Source organism: Oreochromis aureus, linkage group 2, assembly GCF_013358895.1.
Source record: "Oreochromis aureus strain Israel breed Guangdong linkage group 2, ZZ_aureus, whole genome shotgun sequence".
Classification (NCBI taxonomy): Eukaryota; Metazoa; Chordata; class Actinopteri; order Cichliformes; family Cichlidae; genus Oreochromis; species Oreochromis aureus.
The window spans coordinates 13,217,137-13,238,944 of record NC_052943.1 but is presented as its reverse complement, the minus strand read 5'-3'; the positions used below and the strand labels follow the sequence as shown (position 1 = coordinate 13,238,944).

At 40.4% G+C, this 21,808-nt stretch overlaps 2 protein-coding genes across 3 annotated transcripts in view; one reads left to right on the top strand and one right to left on the bottom strand.

The window, feature by feature from the left end:
- Positions 1–21,808, top strand: part of LOC116335174 (dedicator of cytokinesis protein 2) — a 91,568-nt gene that overhangs the window by 43,303 nt on the left and 26,457 nt on the right. The window lies entirely within an intron of this gene.
- On the bottom strand, positions 658–21,511 carry LOC120442278 (protein INSYN2B). Of its 2 annotated transcripts, XM_039618435.1 has the most exons (5): positions 21,398–21,511; positions 13,935–14,099; positions 9,039–10,952; positions 6,431–6,505; positions 658–2,129 (listed from the first exon to the last, which is right to left on the bottom strand). In XM_039618435.1, exons 3-5 carry the CDS (start codon positions 10,616–10,618, stop codon positions 1,946–1,948), a joined length of 1,839 nt encoding a protein of 612 aa, XP_039474369.1. In that variant the 5' UTR covers positions 10,619–10,952; positions 13,935–14,099; positions 21,398–21,511; the 3' UTR covers positions 658–1,945. The 2 variants fall into 2 exon arrangements, with proteins under 2 accessions (XP_039474369.1, XP_039474363.1); XM_039618429.1 differs by lacking the exon at positions 13,935–14,099 and having other exon boundaries at positions 21,398–21,506.

The following is a 21,808-nucleotide window of genomic DNA, read 5'->3' as shown; positions in this document are numbered from 1 at the left end:
TTGCAAGAAAGCACATTTTACTCCGCTATGGTATTCAGTTTGCTTTTGAAACACAAATTTGTTGACAGCAGAGTATTTTATTTAAAATACACAATTTTATTGCACATACAAGAGGGATTGTGAGGGCTCACACACTGTCATGGGAAAGCTTAAGAAAATGCAGGGACAGGGCATTTTGCGCATAAACTGGTTAATTACTAAGTGTAGTATTATCCAGGATTGTATTTGGTGGCAACTGTACAGCCATAAGCAGTTGAAGGACGCCCTTGTGAGATCAGTTGTTAAGCTCTAAACTGCTGTGAACAAAGCAGTGTGTGAATGCTCTGTGTGTGTGTGTGTGTCTGTGTGTACAAAATTAATGTCCAGATGAATGCTGTTTGCTAAAATTTCTGTGTTTATCTACCAGTTGTGCTATGCTTTTACAAATATATTGTTTCCCTTTGGGAAAAAAATCTTCAAAAACTCTTCACCCTTAGTGACTCATTTTGTATATTTTGTTGACCTAAAATTAAAGTTTTTAGCACTGATATTTGTTGATTAGGAGGGAAAGTGTGGCCTGAATGTTACAGAACACCTATATAGATATTGAAATGATTGTCTGATATATTTTACATGACCAAGTAGAAGTGTGCTGTTAGTATTAAGAAAGAGATTGAACCTTTTCAGTTTTTTTTATTAATTTTTCTGGTCATCTTCCTGTTCTCACTCTAAAACTTCACATTGTGTGCCAACAAAGCACTCACCTGCACAATTTGTGCAATGGTAAATTTTGAAAAACATTAACAACAATTCATTGGTGCCTACTGTATACATTGTATATTGATACTCAACATTTAAACAGGCCAGTCATTAAAAATGGATTGACAGGTCTGTTCTTAGTTTGCACTGGTTCACAAATGTATTGAGTGTTTACTGTGTGAGAGAGGAATCAGTTGTTTGTATTTCAGTGAGTATGCTGTATGTGTAAACTGATGCCTGCTTGTCAATGCCACTAAGTGCATGCATTCAAATGCACACGTGTGTAAAGATCCTTGAAACACAACTGAGACTGCAGCAAAACACTTCCATTTTGGATGATAATAAAGGAGAGAATCGATTACTCTGTCACTCAGGGTTGACAGAAATTTTAATTATCTGACAAAGACTGTCAGTCTTCAATCAGCTGTGTATCACATTGTCTCTTAATGTATTCTTAATACAATCTGTACTTTCTCTGCGAAATCCTGATGACTCAGTGAGCAAGCTGTGTGTCCAGATAGTTCATCAGCTTGTTTTCCCGTGATATCCTTCAAGTGCTTCAGTTGTTGCTACATTCAAATTTTGTCTGTCCAGCCATCCAAAAACATAGCATTCAAATTAGTTTTTATATTCCTTTGTTTTTCACATTCATTTACATTCCCCTGCTTATTGCTGTAATTTATCCAAAACTGTTATAACAATTCATTCCCAGTTCGTACATCTGTCCATCTGTTGAAATAGCCACTCAGCCAAGTGACAAACTGTATGCTGTCAGATATCCAGAGTGACAATGCTTCATCTGTCTGCAGCAGATTTGTTATTGAAAAACACTGTCCTCACTGTCAGGCGAAACGTAATCTCAAATTAGCCAGCAAATACTGGTTTCTGCAGATTTCACCTTCTTCCTCCCAAGCAGTCAAGAAAGTTTAACAGCCTCTTTTGTCCTCTTCTCCCTCTTTAGCACATTTCCTTTTTTTTTCTACCTGGTCACCGGTGTATTTTGCAGGGCTCAGGATTGGTTACTGTGGAAAATGTGCCATTCACAGGCCATCTTTTCTGCTCAGAAAAGATCACCTTCTGAATTTAAACTTAAGCTCAGTGCACACCCACATGCTTTACTCTGCAACATCTTGGGTCCCCTGAAATATAATCCACTCCTGCACCTGCTGCCCAGAAGGGCAGTTGTGGCTTTTCCAACTCTTAGAGCTTAGAGCCACCAGAAACACTTCTTGCGCAGTTTCTTGACCCGTGCCTTGGTACTGGGGCGACTGGAGGATGTTGGGGCTGGCGTCGGCTTGGTCAGAGTTGGTGCAGGCACATCATATTCCCCCTCTAGGGCCTCTATAACCCCCTGGAAACGTCCCTCCTGCTGTCTAAAATCATGCTCCACACTGGAGGAGAGAGAGAAATAGAGAAGGCAGTTGAAGAGGAAGGAGACAAAGATGAGAGAGAAACATTATAAGCATGATTTAGAGACTGAGTTAATATGAATCAACCCAGAATTTTTTTTTAATACAGTTCATTTTTCACGAAAAGAGAATAAATGTGGGGGTAAAAGGGAGATGGTGAACAGCTGTGTAAAACAAGGGGAAGTCTACTGGGCAGAAAGAGAGATTAGAAAGAGAGGGGTTTAGAGAAAGCTAAGCTAAGGTGTCCTAGTGACATCAAGAAATGCTGACAACACCTTAAATACTGTCCATAATGCAGTTTTTATGGAGGTTTAAACTCATATGTTCTTAATTTTGGTGTACGCACCATCAGCCCACACACTCTTTCACACGGGCCTCAGCTCAGTTCTCTTTTCACATCTATAGTATTCTTTTGCACTCATGCACCAGTAGATCACAGGCTGGTGAGATGAGAGGAGTGGGAGGAGAATGAAAAAGAGAGTAGGAAAGAAGAAGAGCATTTGCACAATGGAGGAGCTAAAAGAAGGAGCAATGGAGGAACTTTTTTACTCTTCTATGTTCAAAGCAGACCCTCGTGGCTTACTTTTTCTATGCTCCCATTCCCCCTCCACCCCTCATCTCGCTTGTGCTCTTTTTCCCTCACCATCTCTCTGAAGTGTCCATCGCTGCAGGTCATAGTGTAGCAGACTCTGAGTTTCTCCCTCCATTTGGTAACTTTGCGTGTGTGCGCGTGTGCGTGTGTGTGTGTGTGTGTGTGCTGAGCTGGATTATATGGGTGGAGCTACATAGGGTCTGGCATCTGGAGTTAATGAGGCACATGATGAGACAGGGAGATCGGAGACAACTAACAGTCCTTCCCTCTTTTTGTATGCCAACAAACACACACACATACACATGCGTGCACACACACACACACACACACACACACTCAAAAACATATAATATACAAACACAGACGTGCTCCCCTGCCATCTCCATACATCTTCCTCAAAAGCCCACGGCTGAGTGAGAGTAAAAGAGAAACATGCAGAGACTTATGAAAGAAAAAAGGAAAGAGACAGAATCTTCGGGGAGATCGAAGGATGGCTAAATGAAAGAAAGGCGACCTTTAATAAAACAGGGCAGAGAGGTCACTGCATAGTAAAAGAGGAAACAAAAAAAAGACAGGGAAGTAAAGAAGGACAAGATGAGTGCCACTAGAGATATGAAGAGGGGAGGGCAGCAAGGTCTTGGCTATCCGAGAAAGTGCGCAGTGAATATAGGAGAAAGTAAAAGCTCGGGTGGGCACAGAGGAATGGAGATGGCCGCATGAATAATTGATAAAGAAGATCTACCGAGACACATATACACAAACAAAGCCACACAGCATACATATAAAGAAAGATAAAGGATGGCACCTGCCCCACATCCACTTACTGTACAGTCTGTCTTGTTTTAGAAACTAAAGCTTTTTCTATGTCAGGTCTCTCTATACCTCCCCTTGTCTCAAAACCTTACTATAGCTCTCTACCTCTCTCTACCCATACCTACTTCACTCCCTCACTATTGTTCATGGGATTACTGCACAGTTGGGAAAGCTGCTATTCTTAATTCGTCGTGTAAGCTGTCACCTTCAGCATCTTCTTACGTGCATGTATGACTGCGTGCTACAACGTCTTTCCTCCCTGCGAGACACAGTTAAACCCAAAACCTTTATTATGTTTTTAAAATGAGGTGTAACATGTGGAGATCAGGGCTAAAGTTTTGGTTTGTTTGCTTAACACATCAGTTTAAATTTCAGACTTGTGTGTATATTAGAATACTTTTAGTTTCTAGGTGCGCATATGTGTTTTGTTCTGCTTGTTTCAGCTGTTTAAGCTTTGGGAGGAAAAACAGAGGAGCTGTCAGAAGTTCCTCTCCCTCTTGTCTCTCATTGTAAAGATTAATTAGAACAGACGATGGCAAAACATCTTCAGGCAGTCAGCCCACGTCAAAAGCTCTTTTTTTCACCACAGATCATTAGGATGAATGTTTTAGTCCCACACGTAATTCATCCTCTGCCTGGGTGTCTCTTATGCCATCTCCACTCCTCTTTACCCAGAGTCCTCTAGGGTTTTGATAAGGCCATTATTGTCCAATCAAACAAACAGAGCTCGTGTAGTTGTGACTTCTGTGTGTGTATGTCACAATAAAGATGCTGATTTTCTTTTTTTCCACCCCTGCTTTTGAAACAAACTCATACTGACACGAGAAGAAAAATGACTAGGCTGGAGAATCTGCCTTTCAGTCCAAGTCATTAACATATTTCAAATAGCATGAAATATATTCTTTTTTTTGTTTGAAATGTGTACTCATATGAATCAAATAAAAGCTGATTTCCTTTTGTGCTGGATTAATTATCATGTTTATATTTGCATGTGTGCAATTAAGACAATAAGAAAGTAGAGCAGGAGAGAAAATCTTAGAAGCTGAGAAGAGAGAAAGGTGGACTATAATGATGTGAGAAGTGCATACACCAGAGACCAGGATTGTTCCAGGTCATGTAAAGTATCTCCCCAAAATATTCGAAAGCCTCACATTTTGAAGGCTTCCATGTCTGGCTAATGTTAGACATTGTATAACTATGTAATGACACGTTTCTTTGTGCAATGTATGCTACTAGACTACTGAGGGGGTCTATTTGTAGTACAAGAAGATAATAGTACGTTTTGTTCTGTAAACACTAATTTTCCCCTAATTTCATAAACCAGTAATATCTAGGTTTAGCGCGCTCAGTTGTTCTGTTTGTCTTCCATCAAGTTTTCACAGTCTGCGTGGAAACGCTTCTGAAAGTGCTTATTTAGTCAAACAGTTCAAATTCATTTTGGGAGTGTTTATGCTTTTCTGCTTAAGTGAATTGTTGCATAATGCAGGTTGTCTTGTCATTAAAGCATTTGCAGTAGTTAATCAGGCTGTTGTATAATTACTGTCAGTGTTTTGCAAGGCTAAAGTCAAATGCCTTGTTTTCTCTTAAAAGCAGTCCCCATTTAAGAAATTCTACAACGTGGAAGAGGATTCTTTACTGTGTGAACAAAGGAGCTTGCATATAAGTGCATTTGTCTCACTATGTAAAGTAGTGGGGGAAATCTATGTGTGTGTATATATGTGTGGATATGGGTGAGCATGTTACCATGTGGCAGCTTTCCCCCTTGGTGCTCATTGCTACTTACTGGGATAAGGATTTTGCTGTGTTAATTAGGATCAAGGGAACAAAAAATGAGATGAGGGGAAACAGAAAACTGGATGCAAAGAAGAGATGAACTGACAGAGAAATGGAAAGTTAAAACAAGAGCGAGATGCAGAGGTGGGGCTGCTTTGAGGCAAGTAGCTTTGAGAGTTAAAGAGAACTGAAGAGGTAAAGACCCCGCAAAACGTGTCTTTATCCCCTCGAGGCCTGCGAGGGAGATTTGTATGTGATTGTAAACAAGCAGAATTGACTTCAAGCCTAGCTTTGGTCTGTAAATACTTCTTTTCTTTTAGTTTTATCCATGAAGCTACATGCAACCTACATTTCCAGCTTATGTGAGCAGTGCAGAGAAAGAGTAGAGGGTGAAAGTGGGGCACACTGAGGTGATTAGAGCTTTGGTGATTGACAGACAGAATGAGGCACGGATGTAGACAGGAGTTTGTTTAAAAAAAGAAGAAATGACAGAGATTTTAGTGGCATGTAATGGAAATGTTTATGTGAACATTTGTGAGAGAGAGAAGGAATATGCGGAGCTAACGGGAAGATTAAAGTACAGTATGTGATAAGAGGCAGTGCAGTTCTGTAAGTTGCTGAGGATCTAAGAATGCAGTTAGTTATTTAGGTCAGTCACACAAGAGATAACTGGACTGATCATTTAGATGTTGAATTAACATCCTTGTTTGCACAGAACATTCTTTTATGTGTAAATATCCTCCCTTGGTAGAGCATCTTTTACTAATCTGCAAAATACAGCAAGTATTAATTTTAATATTTATAAGAGGAATCACTCTTAGTCTCTTTTTCCTTATAATAGTATATTGTATGAGTAGTACAATAATCAGAGTGGAAGAAAAGGGCAGCGACAGCAGGGTGTCAGGAAGAAAGGGTAATGAAACAAAAAAAGCTGAATAAGTGATAAAAACCTGGAAAGGCCGAAGAAATAACAATGGGAAATTGCATCCTACGAGAGGCATGCAGTTTTACAGAAGTTTCATGGCTATTTCTAAAGCTCCAGGTAAGAATTAGAGTCATTGGTGTGTTATATAATACAGTAAGCTCATTATCGTTATTAGGTTACCTGTAGATGATGCAGGCTGTCTTTTGGCAGGTGGGGCAGTTGTTTATGTCCTGACCAGTTCTGTATGAGCTGCGACTGCAGAAACAACAAATGTAAAACATTTACACACATGAAAGCAGTTTGACTGAACAGAGCTGTGAATGCTGATGGCAGTTACACGTCTGGTTTTTAATTTTTGCTGTAGTGTTTTGATTGGTAATGATCTAAACAAAATTCTATGTAGGCATACAGTGCATGCCTTGTTTGTTATAATCCACTTAAGAAAACCACTCTGATATATTTACGATTGCTTTAATCATTAGCATATATGATTTTTAGATAAGCTTCTTCAACAAAAAAAGAAAAAAAAATCCTGCCAAGCTTCAGCAATATTCATTTTTGTAATAGGGAAAGAACATTTTGCAAAAACAGCAGGCTGGGCTTTTGGTGGCGGTGTCACGCTGGTGTCAGAATTGTTATTTCTCTCTCCATGGACACATACCCAGTGCAGCAACAACAGACATGCTGTCTACGTGTTGTCAAAGGGCACAAAATAGTTGTGATGTTTAGTGCATACAATGTGCTCCAGTAACACTATTCAGGACATTACCAGGATTGCCCCAATGGTTGAGTGCCTGCCTGTTTACTATTCTATGCAGGAAAAAAAAAATATTTGCAGCAACTGTCTTGGTACATCAAGTTTTGAGCCACACGTCACACGGCACAGATATTATTAGCTTAAATTAGAGGCATAGTGAAAGTAAGCTTATTGTCTTTCATTTTAGACGGCTAGTTTGAACAGCAGCGTACACATGCCAACTGCATCAAGGCTGAACAAGACCAAAGAGACTACAGAGCCAAGGACAATGTTTACATGTTAGAAAATAAGCTGGAATTTAAAAAAAATCTGTTAGGCTTGTACTGCCTGCCTCCCAATTAAAATACTTTATTTTGCCAAGGTATTTTGGCTGGCCTTCAGTTGAACCGTTTAGAGAAAAGAGTAACTGATTTATGTCGATAAAATTGACATTTTAATTACATGGAGTGAGACTGTGTAACTGGCATCATTTTTCTCCCCCACCAGTCTTTATCAAAGACGACAACAACAGCATGAGAAGACAAGTTTTTGCTTCAGGAGAGAAACGAGACAAGGAGCTGAGCACAGCGACAACCTTTTAGCTCAGCCGACACTTTTATCACAGCAGCCCACTTAGAGTCCTTTCATTTCTGGCACAGCACCAGATTCATGCAGTCCCTCTCTTACTTGCTGCTTTTCTTAATGCTCATTCTTTTAATGTCTTTCTATCTTTCAATAGCTATCTTTCACCCTCTCTCTTCTGTCTGACTTTCAGTCTATCTGTTTTTCTCTCACTCTTAGCATGATACATGGGCATCCTCCCAAAAAAGCCTTTACACACAACAGCAGCATGAATGCATATTATACAGCAACAAAGATGGGGTAAGGCAGCTTGAACACTGATTTTATGTGTCTTATTTTGCAGCTTAAAGATTAATTGCAAGGTAATCTGATAGGGATTAGACTGCAGCCAGAGACATCTGTTAACCCTGGACAAAAAGAAGGAGGGATGGAAGAGAATAAAACCATGTACACAGGGAGTTTAGGTGATGATGGAGAATCGTCAGTTTTAGGATAGTTGAGAGGTAATGGTTATGGGTGGGAAAAAAGATGCAGACTTTAACTTAATGGTGAAATGGAGGATGATGGTGAAGGGGTGAAGAATAGGAAGCAAAACAAAACAGTGTGACAGCAAAGATCTGACAGCAGGGAAGAGTGATGGACAGGTTGTTGGGAGAGGAGAAGGGGGAAGATGAGAAGGCACAGGAGTGATTCACAGTTGTTAGTTGAAGATATGATTCATACTTTACAGTGAAGTGTGTAAAGAAAGATAAGGAGTGGGAAGGTATTAATTAAAAATGCACCAAAGAAAGGTGTGAGGCTGATGGTGAAGAGAGGGATAAATTACTAAAAGCGGGTTAAGAAGCAGTGGAGAAGAGGGGGATTTTTGAAAGACCAGCTGTTATGTGTGGAGGGAAGAGGAAGAACATGTGGCCAGGGAGGAGGAAATTAAGAATCAAAGATTTAGCAGGGGAGAGAAAGAGTAACTGATTGGTTCTGTTTGCTTAGAAGTAGTGTCTGTTTGGGGCTACATGCTCACAAACTCAAAGGAAATGCAAGAAAGCCAACGCTGACCTCCTGCTGGTAGGTATCAACTCTCTCCAAGCATGTGTACACACATTGGACCTCCACACAGGTGGCATTTAAAAATCTAATATACTGTCTTGAAAGCCTGCCAGCTATGAAAACTTAAATATACTCCGTTATTAATCTCTTTCACTCATAGTACACCCTCTCTTCTACCCCTCTTTCTCATCTTTATCACCTCCCTCTTGCTTAAATATTTGCTCATGCGGTGAATACCTCTACCACTCCTTTTACATGTGTTGTCTCTTTTTATCACTCCCTTTTTCATTCCGTCTTGACATCTATGTCTCTTAATTTCACACTTTATTCTCAGATTATCCTCTTCCTTTCCTTCTTACCTTCTTCCTTTACCCTATTTCCCCTTCTCTCTTCAAGTTATTTTCCTCCCTAAGTCCCTTCTCTCACCCTTCACTGAAGGCTTTGCTCTTCTCCAAGTCTTGAATCACGTTGAGAAGCACCTTTATCTTCTCCTGATTGGACAGCAGGTTCTCCTCCACACTCTGCAGCTGCTTCTCCAATCCACGTGGTGCTTGTACTGTATGTCCATCCAGAAGTCCTCCCGGTGCCCCATTGCATTGTGCTTTCATATGAGTCTTACAAGGCAGAGTGTGATCTTCGAATGATTTGCTCTTGTGATTTGTGTAGTCCTTGAGTTTGATCCGTTCTAAGGATCGTTTCGGTACATTTGTGGTCTCCTGGGTTTCGTTTTGCGCTACAGATGTGGCTGGTTTGGACTGAGTGGGTACAGGACAATTTTTTGGTGGAAGAGGTGGGGTGGTGCTAGATTTTGAGTCACTGTGACAGGAAGGAGCTGGAGATTTCAAAGCAATACGGGCTACTGTGTTCTGATGTGACTCTTCATCAATGCGTTGGCCATGAGCCACAACTTGACTGCGTTCGTCATTTGAGTGTGACTTTATCACCTCTAAAGTTGGCATGTGTGTTTGTTGTGTATGCATGTCGGCTGTGGTCCTATCTGTGTTACTTTGTGTATCTGTTGTCTGCGTGGCCGAGTCCTTGTAAGAGGTAAATTCTGCAGAGTGTGGCCTCGTCTGCTGCTGTGAATCTTTGGCTTTGTTCTGAGTGTGTGTTGCGTGGTTTGAGTGTGAACTGTGCGCTTTTGGTATAGTGTGCGACAGCTGTGTTAATTGAGTAGTCTTTACTGATGTGTGTTGCTGTGTGTTGGCTGTGTCTGTTTTTTTGGTGCAAGACTGAGAGTTCATAGCAGCAGAGTCTTTTCTTGACTGATTGGGAGCCACAGGCGGTTTCCGTGGCGGATTAGGTAAAGTCTGGCTAGCTGTTGTTTGATTAACTGCCCTCCTGCGACATGCACCGGTGCACGGTGAAATCTGAGATCGTCTCCTCCCACATGTCCCACAAAGGCGAGGCGGAGAAGTCGTCATTACTCTGCAGGGCCGAGGTGGGGTGGCGTGCACAGTTGTACAAACACTTCCTGTCTTTAATACCGTGCGATGACCCTCCCCTCGTAGAGACTGCACCCTTCTCCTCTCTTGGGCTGGCTCCTTACTTTCTGTGGCTTCACTGCAAACCCCTCCCACCACATCAGAGGCTACCACACTGCCATTTGTGTACCGAGCTGTCCTTTTACCTCTCGTGTCCTTTGGGTTTGTCCGTATGTTTTTGATCTGGCAGTAAACTCCACTGCCTGATCCCTGTGACCCCATGTCGTCCTGTGTCAGGCTGTTGATCTCGTTTTGAGATGTCTCTTTTGACACCGGCAGACTGTTGCTGTCACTTCTGATAACTCCCCCTGCCTCTGCTTTTGTTGTTGTTTTGTCTGTTGCCATGGTGAGGAGCCGAGGCGTGTTGGTTGGTTGGCTGCTGTGGCGTTTGATGGAGGGGAGAGTCCGAAGTCTGGGTGATGTCTGCACCCCGACACTGCACAGTGGGCCCCATCGCCCCCCCGCCAGGGGAACTCCCAGTGCTGGGACTGGATTTGTTGGGTCAGCCACCCTCCTGCCCATACTCCTCTGCAGGCTTGCTCAGCCCCCTGAGGAGCTGAAAGGGATGGAGGCAAGCAGTGACATCAGCCGCCAGCAAGATTAGATCTAAGCGCAATCCAAGCTGTTTCCAGCTCTTGTTTACCCAAATTAATTTATGTGAAAGAGTTTTTAGGGAGCTGGAGACAGGAATTCAATATCCAATAAAGCTGTAGACTCTCAACTTTCTTCCATTAATGATCTTCTTATTACTTGAGCTACTTCCGATTGGATGTCGCTGTCAAAGCTTTTCTTAGTTTCCAACCAGAAGCCCGCAGATGATGAGTTGGACTGCTTTTCTGGGCATTGCTGGTTTGTTCTGGAGAGAGGAAAGAAATAAAGGCAATGAATGATAGAAACAAAAGTAGAAACAAGAGAAACTGGCAAGAAATACTCAGACTGGCAAGAAGACATAGACATTAGGCACGTAAAGCACCGTGTAAAAGCTTCGACCTCGACTGAGAGCACACACTGACCAGATCAATATAGGTCTATCAAGTTCTTATTACCCTAGCAGGTGGGTGAGAGTAACAGTGGCAAAACTTTAAATCCCATCAAGGAGAATGAAAAGACTATAGAATATGTTCAGGGTAGGTAATGGGCAATTGCATCTTTCTCTATAGAGTTGGGAGTTGCATACAACTCACAGTAGCTATAGATCCTGTCAATTTAAAAATGTTGCTTAATTCTTTTATTAAGTCATCAACGTTACAACACATTTAAAATGATGTTTTCTTTACATTCCGTTTGTAGACTTATAACTAATCATTTGTTATAATTTGTCATAAAAGCAGTTTGGAAATGTTTCAAATGAGTTAAGATAATTTAATAATTTTGTGATGAGCTCTATAGCATTGTTCCATGTTTAATGCTTCTTTTGTGTCTAGTAATCTATACAGACATTGTGCCCTTCGGTCTATTTTAAATGATTTTGTACTTGATTTTTTTAAAGGCAGGAAATTTAATGTTAATCCATGACTAAATTATGTTAAAGTCTTATCTTTGTTTTGTGTTATTTTGCTTAGTCTAAAATTTTTGGATTGATTGGGAGGGAAGCAAAATTAGCCATTTAGTCTTAATCATTTCAGATCACTGACTCAGTATAATTCAGTGGTGCACTGTGTCACTGCGATTAGCTGATGAAACTGGGCCAGAATTCTATTATATTTACTTTTTTTCCATATCAGAATTTTGGGCTATTGCAGGAAATATGGGCAGGGTACATCAAAAAGAAAAAGACAGATAAGGAAGAAAAAAGAGCGTTATTTAAATAACTTACCCAACTGGTACTATATTTAAGAGCATGGAAAAGTGGATGCAGTCACATTTGTCTGGTATATTTCGTTTTAGCTAATGGAGCTATGCTAATTTGAGCTAATGTAATTGCACACAGTTCGGCTCTTAACGATAACTGGCAGTGCAGTGCATTTGCTGTCTGCACAGAACTCAAGCAACAATACATTTTAGACTTGTTGCAGATCCAGCTCATATACTGTAGAAAATTTCTTTCTGTCTGCCTCTGTTTAAAAAGTCAGTCACCTTTGATCCCTCACTGCAGCTGGTGCTAGGTAATTTGCCCATGAAATTAGGCTTGTGTGTATCTAGGCTGAAATCTTTGTGTCGTCGTCAGTATTTTTTTTCTTCTATCTTCTATCTTCACAAACAATGTTGTCACTCTATTCAGCCAGTGTGGGGTGTAAAAGCTGGCTGCATACACACACACACAGACACACACACATAATCAAACACACATAGGGAAGATGAATGGCTTAGTTTACACCAGCTGGTGCAACATGTCACACAGATGCTTGCTGTATACGGTCAAGTGTGGGAAAACTACAAGATATATATAGAGGGAGAGAGAGGGAGAGAGAAATAAATCAGCTATAGCCATGTTCACCTAATAGTGTAAGAACCCATGAGATTACAAACAAAAAAAAATCTTTTATTGTTTCATTATTGTAAAGAATTCATTCTCAGGGTTTTGAGAAGTTTTAAAACAGCCTGTCAGCTCTGGCACTGTAGCAGGTAAAAATATGTGCTCACCAGTGGACAGGTAACACATCCTAACTGCAGTGAGCCTGACTGCTACTCTAATATTTCATATGTATTCAGAATGAGAGGCATGTACCCATTCACTCATACCAATGGCCTGTCATGACCTAAGCCTAATACCCCATGCTGTTTTGACTGCACAAGGAGAATAAAAATTGACATCTTAGCCTTTTTTTCCCCTTTTTCCCTGACAGCAAGTGTAATTAAGGTTGTCAGACTCTTTGGGTTTTCAGTTTTCATTTAAAAAAATTAAATATTAATGCTGATGCTGGTGGGCCTGCCCATGAGCTGAAGTGCAGAACAAGGAACAGTTTAAATTTAGACTGTTCAGCCTGCATCCTGCGTCTGAAACTTTCTAGACATAGTTGAGAAAACAATAAGTGTCACACAGTGCTCTGCATTGCTTGAGAGCTTCAGTGACAGTGGTGCTTTGAAATGTAAGGTTTCTGCATAAAGCATTAAAGATCAAAGGATTTCTGTTTCAGTGACATATTGCTCCTACTTATATAAATATCTTGACAGTGTGTTTGGCTTGTGGAGTGTGACATTTCCAGGGAGGGGGTCTCGCATTATTGACAGCCCAGACTGCTTATTATTGTTTACTGTGCTAACTGTGGTAATCACTGTCCTGGAGTGGACGACAGAAGCTTTAACTTATATTTCATGCATCCCTTTTTATATACAATGCAGGGCACAGCTACTGGGTGAATGAGGAAAGGACTGAGATTCGTTGTTTGCACAAACAAATTGCAGATGACGATGGCATTTCTGTGGTGAGAAACAGATGGAGAGGGAAACCAAGAAGAAGAGAGCTAGCCGGTGTTTGTGTGTGCAAAAAAAAAAAAAGAGAGAGAGAAAGGATCCATATGTGCATGCATATGTCCCTATTTGTGTGGTTGATTGTGTATAAGAGCTGTCAAGCAGCTTGTCTTGGGATTCAGACTGAGTGAACTAAAGGTAATTCCACTGCAGCTGACTTGCCTTTCCATCAGCAGCCTCATCAGACAGCAGAGCACCTGCTGCAAGTTTCTTTCTTTCTTTTCTTTCTTTCTTACTTTCATCATTTTTGTGTGTGTTCCTTTTTGAAGTCTGACTCTTCACCCCTGACCTGCATGATGTCAGGCAGAAAGTGACACCATATCCTCAGAAATCCAGCTCACACTCTGTCTGTCTATCTCAGGCTCTCTACTCCTCTCTTTTTCTCAATCACTTTCCCCTCTTTTAAATCTTAAAGGATAGCACTAACCTCGCATCCCTCTTTCATCACTTGCTGTGTTTGTTGTCACACTTTCCCACTCAGCACCCTCTCTTCCATCTCTGTCATGCAGCCTTTGATTTTCTCTGTGCTTCTCTCGCCTCCTCTTTGTTCTTTATATATAAACGTAGTCTCTCACCAACATTTCACCTCTGGCTGTGCAAAATAAACGGGGAGGAGAAAGGGAGGAAACATTGTCAGCTGGGGGATAAAGGGGAGGCAACTGAAGAGGATAACAGGGTAGACGCCGGCACAGGCAGGGCTGACAGGTGGCCAGGGGATGACAGCGAGAGAACAGATGTATTAGCAGAACTGTGGACAAGATGAAGGACTCGCGTGAGCATTTGTATGTGTGGGTCAGCGGAAGAGATTTGAAGGCCTAATTTTCTATAGTTGCTTTAAATCTCCAATCGGTTTCTCCTTTCATAATCTGAATGACTTTTTTAAAAGATAAAAGTAAAAACAGAAGACTGGAGGAGAAGGAGGAGGATGTGTGAAGAGACAAACATTAAAGGAAAGAAAGAAAAAAAGATCTGGGGTGCCACACACATTGCTTGCCAGTAATCAATGAACACCGCAAGTGTGCTTGAGCATCTGTCATCACGCACACAGACCATCCAAACACACACAGCCTTTCAACACCGCAGGGAGTTTCTTGACAGGGCGCAGCCTTTTATGAAATCTGTTTATACATGCAATGAGTTTAATTTGCCAGTCGGTGGGTTTGAGCTTTTAAAGAATTGTCTACGACACAGGCAGTCTCGGCGATGCCCTGCATGTTTTTTACATGTGTCTGTGAATGAGTGCGCACCCACGCCTTTGCAGTGGTAACAGAGCGCTGAATGCTCCAGCGAATCGAGTCCCCTGTCGTTTCAAGGTGAGTCTCATTTTTCAACTGCCGATTGACGGGCCCTGTGTGTGTGTGTGTGTATGAGTGTGCAAGCGTTTTTAGGGAGACTGAGAGTTGCTTTACTGCTCTGTAATCACACCACCCCTTTCAGTTACTATCTCTCACCCACTCACCACCAGAACAGAACAAACGCAGCACTTTATTGGCCCTTTGAGACGGGGCACACAGTGCATTTTGTGCAGTTCATTAGGCTTGTTTCCCTCCAGCCACCGTTGTCTGGGTTCAAGGCAACAAAAACATTTCTCTTTTATATATTGCCAAACTTCACCTTTCTAATCTTACACCTCTGATTTAACATGTCTTTGAAACTTAAATGGTAGGCAATGTGTTTTTGGTGCCACTGGAAGAAAAATCTATAATAACCTTTCAGCATATTGTAATTCAAAGTGTCTGAGAGGAAACAGACTCCTTCACTTTCTGTTAGCTTTGTTTTCAGGATTTTAACAAATCTACTCCTCAGAGAAAGACTTTGGTTGATCACAGAGCTGTTCAGACAAGAACAGGAGTAGTATAAAGTCAAATAAAGAGCAACATTGTAAGATGTAGCTCTGCAGTGGGTTAAGCACAGGACTTTCAGCTGGAAGAGTGGGTTCTAAATGTCACATGAAGCTTAAAAGTCAGTATTATCCTATTTCTATTCCATGTGAAACACCTGCTATTTAGTGTGGACGCCCTGTGTCTGGTGGGAGGGACTTAGAACAGCGAGGTGAGAGCTGCATCTTCTTTCTTCTTCTTTTTCTGCCTTCTGCAAATTTTATTCAATCCAAGACCTTTTTTCTGTCCATTTCTTACAACTGTATTATTGGACAGGAAGATACTTTCTAGACATTTTATATTTTCACACATATACATCAAATAAGACACTGTGCGGAGGCATTTTTTATGGGATCACTGCAGGAGATAGGATTGCCACACCTGCCATTTAAATATTTGAGCACCTGGTAAGACCATCTATCTGACTCTTTGCTACAATAGCAGACAAGCTATCAAGCGAGATACTAAGCTCCCCTCAAAGAATTGTAATATAAAAATATAAGTTCGTTCAGTATCTTGCATTGCTTTTATTACTTTGCCACAATATTCTTTTTTTTTTCAGTTAACTTTCTTCAAAATGCAGGAGATGGGGAAAAGAAACAATCAATATTTAGTACAAGCGCCCTTGTCTCTAAAACCACACCAGTTCTCATTGGTTCACATTTTTCAAAGCAGTTAGCTTGTTCCAAGCATCCTAGAGAATTTGCCACAGTTCATCTGTGGATTTGGGCTGTCTTACTGTGTTCTGTCTCCTCGTTTTATCCCAGGCTGACTCCATGATGCTGAGATCAGTGCTCTGTGGGGGGTGTCTGTTGCAGGACTCCTCTTTAGCTTTGTGACAATACCGTTTGATGCACAGTACCCTATATATTTTCTGTTTATATCTGCGTGTAATTCCATGTTGTTTGTCTGTAGTTTTCAAAATGTGAAGTCAGCCTCAAATTCAATATGCTGATATACATACTGTGTCTCTTTGTGTTCGTTTTCATTTTTAATCAATGATTTCACCTTTGTTAAGAGTCCCAGTATAACACTTCTTCCGGTAACTCATAGAGAAATGAATCTGGGATTAATCATCAAAATAAAAAAGGACATAGGCTGCAGAACCAGCTGTGTATTTGTCATTCTGCATTTTAATTGAGAGCAGCTGTATTTTTTAGGAACAGTGCCCATAAATTAGCATCTCAACTGAAGAGAGGGAAGTCACAAAAGGCTAATGTTCATACACAAAAAGCCAAACATTTCACTAAGCCAGCAAGTAAGGGTCTAAGTGAAGAATTGTTTTGGGAAGATTGTGCATAATGTTAATGAGAGAGTAACTGAGATACTCAGGTTCCTCTTAAAGGTATGCAGTGCAAACTGTGGTCATTGTTGCTCTCCAAGCAACACAAAAAAGATGCAACTGAGGACTTAATTGGGGGTTTTATAGACACACTCAAATCCCAACCATTTCACAAACAACAGGAAAATGAAAAATGCTCTGCAGCGCCCTGTGTACTGAATGTTCATGAAAAATTTACGTTGGACAAACTCTGTGTATATGTACTTTGTGTTTGTGTGTGTGTGTGTGTGTGTTTTTGTTTCTGCATGTTTGGAATCAGAGATGCATAAATTAAGCAGAAGCAGAAAATAAATTAAACAGAGAACTGAGAGGCAAACTTGCCCGTACGTCTGTCTAAGAAGAAACTCAGATAAGGCAAACAATGTCACTAATTGAAAGTAAATCTGAAGGGTTTTAGTCTGTTCAGTGCATGAACACTGTAAACAGACACTGTAAGTCATTACAGTCTTTTTTTCCTTCTCAGGGACTCCCTCCAGTAGAGGAAAGGAAGAGACAGGATTCTGAATCTAAATTAACTTTCACACTCATTTGCACTTTTACACATGTGAATTCATTGATTGAGGACGTGTTTAAACGTGTCTACCTTCGGTCGTGGTGCAACGCCAATCAAAAGGCACGATGACACAAAGTGGGAAAAACAAAACTGATCTCATAACAATGGATTTTATTAAAAAACTTGTAGCCCTTTCAGCCCCTACTCCTCGTGTATGTGGCAACAAATAGGAAATAATTCAAAGCAATGTTCTTTTCCAGTCAGAAAGACCCCAGAGGAAAAAAAAAGTCAATTCGGTTTTAATGCTGTAAGCTTATTTATAACCTGTTAGGAACCTATAATAAGAAAAGGGCTGCAATACATTATAGACCAAGAGCACATTATTGACAAATCCATCTGGCGATTTAATTCATTTGTTTTGTTGTTTGCTGGAGTAATGTTTGCTGGTTGAGCAGCGGGGCAGAGAAACCAAAGGAAAACGGCATATTTATGAGATATTTAGCACCAAATACTTGATAATAGGAGATAAACACGATAGAGTGGAAAACTAGACCGAGTCAGCTAAGAGGGGAAAACAAAGTGCTTGAGTTAGAGGAGACGCCGCAGATGCACTACTACATAAAAATCTTATCAGTGTAGCTAATAGGGTGTGATATCGTCAGGGGTTTACGTTTTTGCTTTTACTGTGTACTCTTCTCTCTCTGAGCATTTTTTTTCTCCAGTCACCTTTCTTTTCCCCTTGGTCACCTGTCGTCATCCTGATTACTACCTTTTGTCTTTGTACTCTTTTTATCATCTCAGTCTTCACTTCTCTTCGATATCACTCATCCTGCCTGCACGTCCCATCCAATATCTCCATCATTAACCCCTAATCTATTCCTCCTCCTCTCATCTCTTCATCCTGTTGCCCCTGCTGCCCTCGCTCCCTTTCACACATCCATCTTCCCACCATTCTGACTTTCGTGTCCTTTTGTCTTTCACCGCATCTCATCTCTTTCTCATCACTTGTTCACAGTGTGTCTGGTTAGCAGAGCGGCTAAAGTGTCAGTGACATGCACGCGCGGATGCACTGACAGATGCACAGACACACACACACATGACTTCTTGTGTGCATGCCAGTACATACTTCTTTGGATTCCTCTTTCTGTCTTCCTGTCGACTGACTGAACCTTTATTTCTTTCTCTCCATTATCTGTCACCCTGCAGACACTGAATGTGATAAAAGTCAATGTAGTTTAAAGCTATAACCTACTGATTAAGTTTTCCCAGTGCATAATTGTAGATGTACTTCCTGTACTAAAGTTGTTTCCAATATGTGAACCTGTATTTGTGCATTTACTGCTAGACACATAAATGACTTTCTGTATAAGTCTATACAAGTTAGACGTTATTACCAAATAAATAAAGTCCAACTCAGGAGTGTTACAAACAAATCAGGCCTAGACATATGCAAAGAAAACATGTTTATATGTAAATAAAGAATATGAATTAATAAAGCACATTGTTGAAAATATTCAAGAATCTTTGAGAAAGATTTCATTAGTCCTGAATCAAATTCCTGCCTTCACACATCAGCTATTCATTATTATTTTTCCCAGAACGAGAGCAGAGAAAAGCCTTAGCAACATTCTGGTGCATTCCTAATAACCACGACAGGCTCTTTGTAAAGTGGCATGCTAAAATTTGGACACTCCTGAAAATATTGCATATTATGTTAAAGTGAAAAGAACTGAGTGCAACTGCTGCAGAAAACAGAGATAAAAATGGGGTTTTCTTCAAATAGGGATGTGGTTTTCAGGGGGGGGTTTTCTGCTTATGAACTTCTCACAAACTGATAATATGCTTGTTCTTGGTCATCTTTGTGCTTTTAAGGTTTCATAGCATCAGCGGTTCATTAGACTTTAATTGACTCCATAGAAAGAATCATTATTGGGAGTCCAGAGCTTGATTCATTCTTGATTCATTCATCCTCTGTTTCAGATTTCATGGTAACAGTGGGCTTGTTTAAGGAACTGACTGGTGATCTGAAAAATTACATTTTACTTTTAGTTATGAGTTTGAATGTTGTTTAGCAACCCAGTGCACCCCTTTCCTTTAAGCTGTGGCTTTTGGCCCTTCATAAAAGACCCAAAAGAGTTCCAGCTTGTCTTTGACATTTTTATTATTTCACTTTAGTTGAATAGGGCTTTTTTTTTTTAAGATAAGTTTTACTTAAGTTGTTTAACTTAGGTTAAGCAAGTGCATTCCAATGTCATTGAGTAATGATGTTAGAATAGTAATGCTTGTCTGAATATTGACAAAAACTCTTTTCTAAAAACGAAGCACACTGAGAAGAGAAAGGCTATAAATGATACTTTAAAAAAAACACTACCAGCTTGAAAGTTCCACTTTCTGAAATAGCAGTAATGAAAATGCAAAATTTGTAAAAATCAAGAAAATGTTTTTATAAAACTGTACATGCTGGGCAAAAAGGAAAAGCAAAACTAACACATGGCAACAAAAGGCCTACAGGAAGGTGCTGGAGTAGAAATGCACTGTTTCAATGTTCAGCAATGATGCACAAACAATACCTATGTGGAGGAGGCAAAACAGGGAAAACGTCCTTCAATCTCACCACAAATTCAGCATCTTAAGTATGCAAAATAACATCTGAATAAGTCAGTCTCAATTTGGAAGGAAGTACCGAAGACAGATGAAGTTCAAATTGAGCTGTTTGGCTGCAGTTATCGAAGGCATGTGTGGAGAAAGAAAGGAGCACCATTTGATGAAAAGAACACCTTGTTAGCTGGAATTACTCTTGTTTAGGGTTGTGCAGTAGCTGATGGCAGAGGAAACACAGCATACATAGAGGGAGGAAGAGTTCAAATATTGTGCAAGCAGCCAAGAAAGTCAAACTGAAAACAGATTCCCTTCTACAGCAACAATAATGACTCACAACAGAGTACAATTAACTGTTTTTGGCTAAACATCCCACACAGCAGTAAAAGCGAGTAATATAAATTTTATAAATGTATTCAACAAGTGTGGTTATTTTGCTGTAGCTCTGTAGATATGTAGCTGTAGGACTAGAAACAACATTATTTTTCTTTTCATTTTTCAACTTGTTGATGTGTTTGTGCAAGTGAAAGACTGGACTGTGTGTTAGTGTAACACATACACGCACACACACACATATATGCACAGATTGTGATCCTGATTTATGTTCTAACTTATGAGGTTATATAAATTTTGCACACAGGTCACATAAATCCACGCTGTCTCAGTTTGAGATGTCTGTATACACATTTGATCGTTCTAATACAAACGCGCGCATACACACAAACACAGATGCATGAGGTCAGCATTAGTGTATAAAGAGAAGGGTTATTGCTTTATAATCCCACATTAAAGCTACACTAGCTGTCCTGATGATTGGTTCAGAGGCTTTTAATATTAGTCGGGCAGCTAAGACACACACGTATTCCCATAAACACACAGGAATGTTCGGAATCGTTGTTAAAGGAAAACTTGTAATTAATATTGCATTATGAAACACACACACTTAAGCGCACGCAGACGTATTCATGTGAATCAAATCCTAATGTGACAGATGGATGGGATTACTCACCTGCCACACACACACACACACACACACACACAGCGTATCTGCTGTCGATACTGATGCAGTGATCATACTACTTTTTTCTTCCTTTTTGCAAAAATACACTTATAAGGTTTCCATAAAACAGATAGACCGTCTGATATATAAATACACTTTTAGCAGAGGACTGAGTCTGTAAGGAATGAGACATCCACCAAGCCAAAATTTGTGTGTTTTTGGATTGTTTGTGTGTATGTTTATCTATATAGCCCAGAGGTTTAACCTATGGATTATTTTCCTGCACTCCAGTTAGCTCTCTGGTGCCTCCTTCCATAAAACCACAGTTACCTTCATTCAAAACCTTTGCCAGAGTCTTAAATCTTGAATGAGCATCTTTGAAAAATAAAGTATTTGCCTTGGGCTATCAGACCAGAAACATTCCTCAGATGGCCATAACAGCGCGAGAAGAAAACATGTTAGGCTTTTATGCTATCACTCCCCTATACACACACACGCACACACACACTTAACTACATAATACACTCAGTGTTATTTTTTAACAAATGTCTTTGCTCTTGCTTTCTTAGTCACTTACCTTTTCTTATCATCCCCTTTGGTCCGCATGCTTCTGTCTTGCCCTTGTTCTGTGTGTGTATCACTCGTGTGTGGTAGTCCTTTAGTGCTCAGTAGAGCTCTCCTCCGATTCTTTACCACTCTATCTCTCTCTCCGTCTCATTCTGTTGCTGCTGATCCTCGTATGCTCGGAGCCCAGTGATCCTCCCTCCCTCTCTCCCTCTCTCTCTCTCGCTCTCTCTCCCTCTCTTTTTCACACACACACAAATACATACACTCCTCTCTCTCCCTCTTTCCCTGATCAATATTTCTACCTGCTTCTCTTTAGCTCTCATGTGCTTCTCAAATGTTCTCACTCATTCTCTAAGTCGTCCAGTGTCATGACTCGCTTTTTTTTTTCTTTTACATTTTATATATTGGTGACAAATCTGAT